Genomic DNA, 10,626 nt, shown 5'->3' on the forward strand with positions numbered 1-10,626 from the left:
CATCGCGTTGGCCTGGCCAACAGGAGGGTACGATCTGTTCATCCCTCGTTTACTCGTACTTACGCTAGCCGTATATGTGCTGCTCATAGAAGGTTCGATTCTATGTTCTGTACGTGCTAGTATGCTTAGGTATCGCTATGAGATGCATACCTTTTATGCCATGCTTACTGTTTACTCGTGGATAAGTCTAATCGGAAAAGTGCTAATATTTCCAACAGTCCTTCCCAGCGGCGAGGTCGTGACGTGAGGTAGGAGTTGGGGAATATATGGACATAGAGTAGAAGAACAAGAGGCGCCATGGTAACTAACGTTGCAATAATCAGCCCCGGGCGAGTGGTGCACATCAATTGCCATTAAAGCTCTCAACCTTTCTCCTGAGGAGGGCCATGATTGCAAGCTTGAAGGAGGGCGGAGCAGTTTCAAGAGCAGTTTCAAGTAGGCGAGGAGTCTGCCATTATCTCCCTCGCCCCCACCTTTTTTCACGCGCTGGATTGGATTGCCTCGACCTAGATCCTGCACCTCCGGTTGCAGGGATCGAATGGATGGATTCGATCCCATCCCTCACCCCGTCTTCAGTTGATGGCAGCGGCCGCACCGGTTGCTCCTCTCCTCCGGTCGCTGGGAACGACCGGCGATCTCGTTTCCCTAAGCCTCGATCGGGATTGGGCGGGCGGATGGATCAACCGAAAGTCTCGTTCCCCTCCGCTTCGATCGGGATTAGGCAAGTGGATGCGGGGGGACTGGATCGCGACTGGGAAGCAGGTTCTGGCCGGAAGCATGTTCCAGACGGGGCTCCCCTCCGACTCCGACGAGCCCGTCACCCTGGCGGACGACGTCATCGACGCGCTCGCCGCCTCCTTCGCCGCCCTACGCATCTCCGATGCACCCGCGGCCGACGAGTACGCCAGCGAGGTACTTGACTTCTCTGACTTCCCCCTTTCCCTCGGCGGCAGCGCTCCCACCGGGGCAATGGACCTCTGCATGGAGGTCTTCGTCACTGACACCGGCGCTTCTTCCTCGTCCAGCGCGGCGAGGAAGGCTGCCGAAGCCAGGGCCGTAGCGGATCGGGCCGGCTCGCCCAACCCATTGCGCGCCATGATGCGGAGCCTTCGTGTTCCCATCGCCACCGACGTCGACGCCTCCAACATCGCCGAGGCCCGGACTCGGCTCGAGGAGGACCGCCAGCGCCTGCTGGACCTGACCGAGACGCTCGTCGCCATGCAACGTCGCCTGGACTCCGCTCAGTTGGAGCACAATGTCGCCTACGGCTTCACGCCCGCCGCGGCCGAGCCAAGCTGGGTCGCCGACGTGCGAGCCCGGGGCGGCGCAATCGGCCGCGCCTTCGGCGCCATCCCTCCCGTCTACGAGACTCCCGTGAAGAACATGCGTGCCGCCCAGGCGGCCGCGATCGGCCTGGATCAGCTCGCGGGCGAAGAGCTGAAGGACCGCCTGAAGCGGGTGAATGAGCTTCTCAACGCGGCCAACGCGCAGCAGGACCGCCTCAACCAACTCGCCAAGCCGGCGGGATCCGGCTCCGTCCGCGCCAACAGTCCCGAGGACCAGCAGAACACGGTGTCTTCACCACCCGGTGAGGCGCACTCCGGCCGCACCCGGACCCAGCACAACCCCGTCCCGACGGCTGCCGGCGGCCTGGGCGACGAGCCGGCCCTGGAAGACCGGCGCCGGCGTGACCCTGCCCTGCAACCCGGCCGACGTCCGGCTTCGGTCGACCCGGCGCCCTGTGGCGCGGTTGCTAGCTGGCTGGGCCCGCGCGCCATTGACGAAGCCGACGCCCGCCACCGCGTCGACCAACTCGCCCTCTCCTTGGAGTTGGAGGAAAGCGGCGCTGTCGGGCCGGCGTGCTTCGGCCCACGCATCCGGGATGAGCCCTTCCTAAAGGGTTCACTCTCCCCCGTGACACCCCCAAGTACAACGGCACCGTCAAGCCGAAGGACTGGCTCACCGACTACACCACCGCCATCGGCATCGTGGGTGGCAACCACCGGCTCGCTGTGCGTTACGCGCCGCTCATGCTCTAGGGGTCGGCCTGCACGTGGTTGAATAGCCTGCCGGTGGGCAGCATCAACGCGTGGGTCGATTTCGAGCAAGCTTTCGTACGCAAATTCACCGGGACCTACCGGCAACCCGACCGCCCCAGCTAGCTCGCCATGTGCGTGCAGGGGCCGGCGAAAACCGGCCGCGAGTACCTCGCACGCTGGACCGAGCTCCGGAACAGCTGCGAGGGTGTCCACGAAGTCCAAGCAATACAGTACTTCGTCAACGGGTGCCGAGATGGCACCCTCCTCAAACACAAGCTCTTACGCTCCGAGCCGGCCACCATGGCCGCGCTCATGGTGATGGCGGACAAGTACGCCAACGCCGACTCCGCCATGAAGATCCAGGTGGCACGGGATGAAGCCGGCAAGGCGAAGCCGGTTCCCCCTCCGAAGCCGGCCGGCGAAGGCAGCCGGCAGCAGCACAACCAGCAGAACAACAAGCGCAAGGTCGACCAGCCGGCCCAGCGCTACGACAACCGGCTCGTCGTGGCCACCGAGCAGGCGCCCGTGGCCGACCCAAGCGCCGGCAGACTGGCAAGACGGCGTGGCAGCCTGCGATGAGTTTCAAGGAGATGCTCGACGCTCCCTGCAAGCATCACAACGGCGCAAGGCCGTCCACACACACACTTCGGCAGTGCGCCATCACCAAGCGCATCATGAGGGGCGACATCCCGCCTCCTCTGGCCCCAGCTCTGGGAGCGGGGCAGCCGCCTCGCCTCCTCCACCGCCCCGGCGGGCAGCGCGATGCGCGACGACGTCTACCCTACCCAGAACGCGACCTACGTCGTCTTCACCAGCATCGGTAACGACAAGCGTAGCGAGCGCCTGCTCCGGCAGGAGGTGAACACCGTCATCCCGGCCAATCCAGAATACATGCACTGGTTGGAGCGCCTGGTCACTTGGACTCGGGAAGACCACCCGGCCGTCATGCCGAACCCGGGTGGCTACGCCCTCATCCTCAACCCCACCATTGCTGCACCTCGGCGCACGTGCAAGTTCTCCCTGGTTCTCATCGACGGCGGCAGCAGCAGCATCGACATCCTTTACCGCGACACCATGACCAAGCTCGGCCTCGAGGCCAAGGACCTGGAGCCGACCCGGACGATCTTCCACGGCATCGTTCCTGGCCTCTCCTGCTCCCCGATCGGCCGGATCCGGATTGACGTCCTGTTTGGCACCAGCGACCACTTCCGACCCGAGCCGCTCTTGTTCGAGGTGGTGGATCTGTCCAGCGCGTACCACGCGCTGCTGGGCCGGCCCGCACTCGCCAAGTTCATGGCGGTCCCCCACTATGCTCACCTGAAGATGAAGCTGCCAGGTCCGAAGGGCCTCATCACCATCACCGGCGATTACCGCAAGTCCCTGGAGTACGCTCGAGACGGTGCCAAACTGGCCGAGTCGCTGGTCATAGCCGAGGAGCGGCGCCAGCTCGACCGGATCGTCACCCTAGCTAGCGAGATGCCGGCCGTGCTGGTCCTGGCCGAGGAGCCGGCTGACGAGGCCTCGTTCAGCCCTCCAAGGAGACCAAGAAAGTGAAGCTGAATCCAGAAGACCCCAGCTGCAGCAAGTACGTTGTTGTAGGCACCCGCCTCGACAACAAATAGGAAGGCGAGCTCGTCGACTTCCTCCGCGAGAGTCGGGATATTTTCGCATGGACCCCAAAGGACATGTCGGGTATCCCGAGGAAGTACGCCGAGCACAAAATCCAGGTCCGCAAGGACGCCAAGCCTGTCCGCCAACCCCTACGACGTTTCTCTGAGGAGAAGAGAAGAACCATTGGTGAAGAGGTCGCCAAGCTTTTGGCAGCCGGCTTCATCATGGAAGTGTTTCAGCCCGAGTGGCTGGCCAACCCAGTCCTCGTCCTGAAGAAGAACAAGACCTGGCGCATGTGTATCGACTACACCAGCCTGAACAAAGCCTGTCCCAAGGATCCATTCGCCCTCCCACGGATCGATCAAGTCATTGACTCCACCGCCGACTGTGAGCTCCTGTCCTTCCTGGATGCTTACTCTGGCTATCATCAGATAAAGCTGGACCCGGCTGACGCCCTTAAGACGTCCTTCATCATGCCCTTTGGGGCGTATTGTTACATCACCATGTCGTTTGGCCTGAAGAACGCCGGCGCCACCTTCCAGCGCTGCATGCAGAAATGCTTGCTGCCACAACTCGGCCGCAACATCCACGTCTACGTGGATGACATTGTGGTGAAGACCAAGCAGCACCTCACGCTCCTCGACGACCTGAAGGAAACCTTCGCCAACCTGTGCGAGTACCGAGTCAAGCTCAACCCAGAGAAATGCGTTTTCGGCGTCCCGGCCGGAAACCTACTCGGCTTCCTCATCTCGGAATGCAGCATTGAGGAAAACCTGGAGAAGATCAAGGCCATCGAGCGCATGCGCAAGCCGGCTCAGCTGCGCAATGTCCAGAAGTTCACCGGCTGCTTGGCCTCGGTCAGCCAGTTTCTCATTCGGTTGGGCGAGAGGGCCTTGCCCCTCTATCAGCTGATGAAGAAGATGACGCCGTTCGAATGGAACGACCAGGCGGACGAAGCGTTCCGGGACCTCAAGCGCATGCTCTCCACCGCACCCATCCTGGCTGCACCAGCCGAGGAGGAGCCGATGTTGCTCTACATTGCAGCAACCTCGCTGTCAGTCAGCACAGTGATGGTGGTCGAGCGACCAGAGAAGGGCAAGGTCCAAGCCGTCCAGCGCCCGGTCTACTACCTGAGCGAGGTGCTCTCCTCCTCCAAGCAGAACTACCCGCACTACTAGAAGATGTGTTACGGAATGTACTTCACCACCAAGAAATTGAAGCAATATTTCCAAGAGCACGTTGTTACCGTGGTCAGCATGGCCCCCCTCGGCGAGATCATCGGTTGCCGGGACGCCTCTGGCCGGGTTGCCAAGTGGGCACTCGAGCTAGCCAGCCACACCATCCTGTACGAGCCTCGCACTACGATTAAGTCCCAAGCTCTGGCCGACTTCCTCGTCGACTGGACCGAGACCTAGTACCTGCTGCCGCCTCCAGACTCGACGCACTGGCGCATGCACTTCGACGACTCCAAGATGCGCCTCGGCATGGGGGCCGGCATCGTGCTGTCCTCCCCAAAGGGCGACCGGCTTCGGTACGCGCTCCAGATCCACTTCGCTGCCTCCACCAACGTCGCCGAGTACGAAGCCCTTGTGCATGTCCTCCGGCTTGCCAAGGAACTCGGCATCTGGCGCATCCTATTCTACGGCGACTCGGATTTGGTGGTGCAGCAGTGCTCCGGCGAGTGGGACGCCCCCGACTCCAACATGGCAAGCTACCGCTTACTCGTCCAAAAGCTGTCCGGCTTCTTCGAAGGTTGCGAGTTCCTCCACGTCCCGCACGCGGAAAATGAGGCCGCCAACACGCTCGCCAAGACCGCCTCGTCCCGGTAGTCCGTCCCGTCCGGCGTTTCCCTCGAGCACCTGCACAAGCCGTCCGTCAAGCCGTTTCCGGACTCTGAGTCCATCTTCGTTCTGGGCAACCCAGCCGCGCCTCTGCCCGGCCCCGGGGTTGACGAACCCAGCCCGGGGACTGCTCAACTCGGCCCGGGGGCTGCAGCCGTCGACCCGGCCGCCGCCATCCTCAACCCGGCCGCCGCCGTCCCCAACCCGGGGGCTGCCGCCTCTGGCTCGGGGGCTGCCGACCCGGAACCAGCCGTGGTGGCCATATTCGTCGTAGTGACGGCTCCGTCATGGGCCCTGCCCATCTCAGAGTTTCTGGAGAACGGGGTTCTCCCCATGGACGAGACCGAGGCCCGACAAGTGCAGTGCCGGGCGTCTGCCTACAACATCATCAACAATGAGCTCGTCAAGCGCAATCCACCGACGTGTTTCAGCGCTGTGTCGAGCAAGACAAGGGCATTGAGGTCCTCCTCGACATACACCAGGGCGAGTGCGGGCACCACGCCGCCTAACGGTCCCTGGTGGCCATGGCTTTCCGCCATGGTTTCTACTGGCCCGCGGCCCTCCAAGATGCCGAGTCTCTTGTCCTCAAGTTCGAGGGATGCCAGCACTTCAGCAAGCACAACCACCAGCCGGCCTCGGCACTCTGGACCATCCCGATCGCCTAGCCTTTCGCGGTCTGGGGACTCGACAGGGTGGGGCCCTTCAAGACCGCTCGCAGCGGCATGAATCATTTGCTGGTGGCGGTGGACAAGTTCACCATGTGGATCGAAGCACGGACGATCAAGAAGCTGGACGGGACAACAGCTGTCCGGTTCGTCAAAGACATCGCGGTAAGCTACGGCATGCTGAACAGCATCATCATGGACAAAGGCACCAACTTCACCAAGGGCGCGCTCGCGCACCAACTTCGTCAAGATCTCTGGCATCCGCCTCGACCTAGCTTCCCTGGCACACCCGTAGTCCAACGGCTAGGTCGAGCGGGCCAACGGCCTCATCCTATCCGGCATCAAGCCTCGGCTCGCCGAGCCGCTCATCCGCTCGCGCGGCAGTTGGTCGACGAGTTGCCGGCCGTCCTCTGGAGCCTCCGCACCATGCCAAACCGGTCGACCGGGTTCACCCCGTGCTTTCTCGTCTACGGAGCTGAAGCCGTCATCTCGACAGACGTCGAGTTCGACTCGCCGCGCGTTGCGATGTACACTGAAGCCGAAGCCAAAGAAGTCCGCGAGGACGGCGTCGACCTACTCGAAGAAGCACGCCTCTTGGCGCTCAACCGGTCAGCCATCTACCAGCAAGGCCTGAGGCACTACCATAGCAAGAAGATCAAGCCCCTCGCATTCCGCGAGGGAGACCTCGTCCTCCGACTCATCCAGCAGCAAAGCCGGCCAGCACAAGCTGCCCTCCCCATGGGAGGGCCCCTTCATCGCCAGCAAGGCTTTGTGCGATCGCAACGCCCACTACCTCATCGACGCCCGCAAGTCAAACAAGCGCAAGAGAGACACCGCCGACGAAGAAACAACCCGGACGTGGAACGCAGAACTCCTCCGCCCATTTTACAGTTAGCTGTGGGCACATATGTATCGCTGCCTTTTCCAACCATATGAAAACCATGGAGTCTCCGAACGACGCTCGGGGGCTGCCCTTTCCGACCAAGCTATTGTGTCTCCCGCACTTGTGCATTTTTTCTCTCAAACCAACCCCACCACCGGTTCGACTTGCTCGACCCGAGGGCTCGGGGGCTGGCCGGCTTGGTCACCACCCACCGCCTTCCTCAGTTGTTCCTGACGCGTTGAGGTCAGCGCGGCCCTCCACTTCGCCCTAGGCCATAGAACCGGCTTCGGGTGTCGGCTAGCAAGCAAAATGGGCCAAAGCACCAGTGCATCACGAGTACTAAGTCAAGGACCGCCGGATTGCCGAACCCGGCCCCGTCACTTTAAGTTGCCGCACGACCGACTGCTCACCAACCGGCTTCGCCGGATTGCCGCCAGCCAGCCCAGTGGGTGTTTCGCTTTCGCTAAACGTTTCGAAAGCCTAAGTACCACATGTTCCTCTCAAAGGCCGAACTCCTTGTCACGGACCGGAGCCTCGGCCATCAGACTCGCAGGGGGAGGCCCAAGAGGGGAAGGTCGCAAGAAAATGACTCAAAAGACGAAAAGCAAAAGCGCAAGCATCCACGAAATATATACATCACAAATTTAAAAACAGGACCAAGGCCAGAGTTCATTACACCCGAACACCCGCAGTGGGTGGGTGGACCTGCTACCTAACCGAAATTTCTACTGAGATAATCAGGGCAGCCTCAGGCATCCCCAGCACCGGGTCGCACAGCGGCCGGTTCCCCGTCGGTGGCCTCCGGGTTCTCCGAGGTGCCGTTATCTTCCTCTTCGGCATCCACATCGCCGTAGACGCCCGTCTCCTCGGAGCTACCCTCTGGGTCATTTTGAAGCAGGCCGAAGTTGTCAGCAGGCACGACTCTGCCATCTTTCGTCCGCTCCGGCTGGAACTCGTCGTGAATGGCGAACCCGGCAATGTAGCTGGCCCGGGCAGCGACCCGTCCGGCCTCCGCCCGCAACTGGTTCTCCGCACCGGCTCGCTGGCCCATCAGCGCGTCCAGCGCCAGATCCGGATGCCAGGACATCGTGAACCTGAGCGCCATCTCAGCACCGGCACGGGCGGCAGAAACACGCCACTCATGGAGCCGGTCCGGGCCCGCCTCCAACCACCGCGCCAACCGCGTGAAGCTGTTCGCTGCAATGGAGCCTGGCCAAAGGGCCGCCGTCATCGCTGCACCAGCCTCGGAGAGCCGCCCCACCTGTTTGCCCAAGACTCGTAGACGAGCTTCGGTGGCGGTCACGATATCCGGGAAGGTCCAAGCCACCTGCGGGTCGGTCCCGAAGCCGACGACTCCCTGCGGGTCTCGCTGAAAGCGGACGGCCTCCTCCGCCAGTCGGCTCGTCTCCGGGAAGGCCCCTGTCAAAAAGTAGAGCAAGTCAGAACAATCACCAAGGGAAAGAAGTTGGCATTCCAGCCCGACAGAACCCAAGGAAAGCACTTACTGGAGAAGGACTCTTCCAGGTGCTGCGCTTCAAGCAACGTACCGCGCCGCTCCCTGGCGATGGTACGGTCACGCTCCTGGAGTGTCTTCTCCAAGTCGGTAACCTTCGCAAGGGCCGCTTTCAACTCGGCGTCCTTGGCCTCTGCCGCCTTCTCGGACTCCTCGCGGCGACGGGTTTCCGCCTGACGGGCCTCCTCCGCCGTGGCCCCCAGCACCTTCAGGCGCTCTACCTCGGCTTGGAGCTGGCCCTTGTCGTCGACCAGCTTGCCACGTTGCTGATCGGCCTCGGCAAAGGCCCGCTGTGCCTCCACGACCTTGGCGGCCTCCGCCTTGAGGCGCTCCACCTCGGCCTCAAGACGGCTCTTATCGCCCGCTAGCCGCTCCTGCAGCCAGCCGGCTTCATCAAGCGCCTGTCGGGCTCCTGTCGCCTCAGCCTTCGCCTCCGCCACCTCGGCCCCAAGCCGGCCGGCGTTGGCAACAAGCCGGTCGTAATGGAAGCCGGCTCGAATAAGACGAGTCCTCCAAGACGACACCTCGGCTACAGAAGAACGACTCAGAAACAAAGGACCACTTTAAGATTCGACCCAACTACTAGATAGTTGGCCCAAATCTCAGGGGCTACACCTAGTGGGTGCGCTAGCGCGCCCCCACTAAAAAGAGTACGCAAGAAAAATACCTGCGGCGACGCGGAGCTCCTCCTCCTTGGCGGCAAGCTGCTCCTGGAGCTGCCGGTGGTTCTCCAGAAGTCGGTTGAAGACGTTGACCCGGTAGGAGTCCAGTTGCTGCAAGGAGCAATGATCAGTGCAAGACATCAGTTTAAGATGTTGGATTCTACGGTAGGGTGCGTCGACTGCAAATTAAAATTTCCTATGCGCAGAACAACCAAGAACATGCTATGGGAGATGGATCACAGTTCTTTACCACTAGACGCGCAGTGCCGTGTAGCGGAGGAAGAGTTGGGGCAGCGTGTCCGCGTGGATCGTCTCCTCCTCGTCCGATCTCCTTCGAACAGCCAGTCGTCGGATCCCTCGTACAGGTTCGCCGGACCGGCACAAGTGCACCGCCTCTAACGGTATCCGCGCGTGCAGGAGGAACGTCGTGCAGGCGGACTACTAGGTCCGATCACACAACCGGCGGCGAGTGGAGGTGTCTATTCGCAACACATGCAAACCCTAGTGACAGTGCCGAAGCGATCAACCGCATGAGTGTGCTGAACCTCCACTTTATATAGGCATCTGTCGCGGGCTCAACTCTTGGGCCTCGCACAGATCCTAAAGCCCACAAGTCTACTCGGCCACAATCCGAATACAGCTCGGATCACATCCGACCAGTGCCTTCGGATCCGACCTCGTAGGTTCCTTCCCTTAAGCACGCGACCCCTTAGGTTCAAGCTGGCTTGGTCGCATTCGGATCACCTCCGAACTGCACGGTTGGTAACAGCCTCTAGCAAGGCATACCAAACACCAAGCAGACTATGAAGCTGGTTAGGCGAACCTTTACAACATGTCACACTTCTGTTCCCTTTGCCACACGATATATGTTGTCGGGCTCAATGCGAGATTGTCATCCTTGTGCTAGCCCGACCTCTTTCTCGTTCCAGTGATGCCGACCACTATCCGGATTATCTCATAATCCTTGTCGCATGGCCATGCTTATCCTGGTCGGATCACACGATGGGCCCAGAGTATATCTCTCCTGATCGGAGGGGCAAATCCCATCTTGCTCGACAACGTCTCGCAGCATGGGTCTGGACAAGCCCGAAACCTACCTTTGTAACTACCCAGTCATGGAGTAGCGTTTGGTCAGCCCCAAGCAAGTCTGTCACCATCCCGAGTACATGTGCCAGCTCAGGTCTTAGGACATAGAACGTATGTTGTACTAGAGACTCACAGATGACATATCGCTGCATCTCATAGTTGGGTCTGTCCGACTCGGACCCTATCTCGACTATGTCGAATCGAACCAGATCCTTCCAAGTCCATATTATCCGGTTAGCATCCAATGCTCCATGGCTAGTGAGACCAAGCCATCGACCATGTCATATGCTAGTCTAGTTGGCTGCGCGTCCACACAGCCCTTTCGA

The 10,626-nt window shown here is 61.1% G+C and overlaps 1 protein-coding gene across 1 annotated transcript; it reads left to right on the forward strand.

Annotated features, from left to right (window-relative positions):
* Positions 1–3,724: 3,724 nt before the first annotated feature.
* LOC141041145 (uncharacterized) lies at positions 3,725–7,051 on the forward strand. The gene is made up of 6 exons (XM_073507258.1): positions 3,725–3,787; positions 4,082–4,261; positions 4,304–4,745; positions 5,574–5,952; positions 6,183–6,764; positions 6,865–7,051. The coding sequence occupies exons 1-6, from the start codon at positions 3,725–3,727 to the stop codon at positions 7,049–7,051; spliced, it is 1,833 nt and encodes a 610-aa protein (XP_073363359.1).
* The last annotated feature ends 3,575 nt before the right edge of the window (positions 7,052–10,626 follow it).

The sequence above is a fragment of the Aegilops tauschii genome, chromosome 2 (assembly GCF_002575655.3).
Source record: "Aegilops tauschii subsp. strangulata cultivar AL8/78 chromosome 2, Aet v6.0, whole genome shotgun sequence".
In the NCBI taxonomy this organism is placed as follows: Eukaryota; Viridiplantae; Streptophyta; class Magnoliopsida; order Poales; family Poaceae; genus Aegilops; species Aegilops tauschii.

Bases quoted from the DNA above. Each gene is read 5' to 3' on its own strand.
- LOC141041145 (XM_073507258.1), top strand. From the start codon at position 3,725: ATGTCGGGTATCCCGAGGAAGTACGCCGAGCACAAAATCCAGGTCCGC. The intron at 4,746-5,573 runs GCAAGGTCCAAG...TGGGCAACCCAG, and splicing joins GGTCGAGCGACCAGAGAAGG to CCGCGCCTCTGCCCGGCCCC. The intron at 6,765-6,864 runs GTCAGCCATCTA...CTCATCCAGCAG, and splicing joins CGCCTCTTGGCGCTCAACCG to CAAAGCCGGCCAGCACAAGC.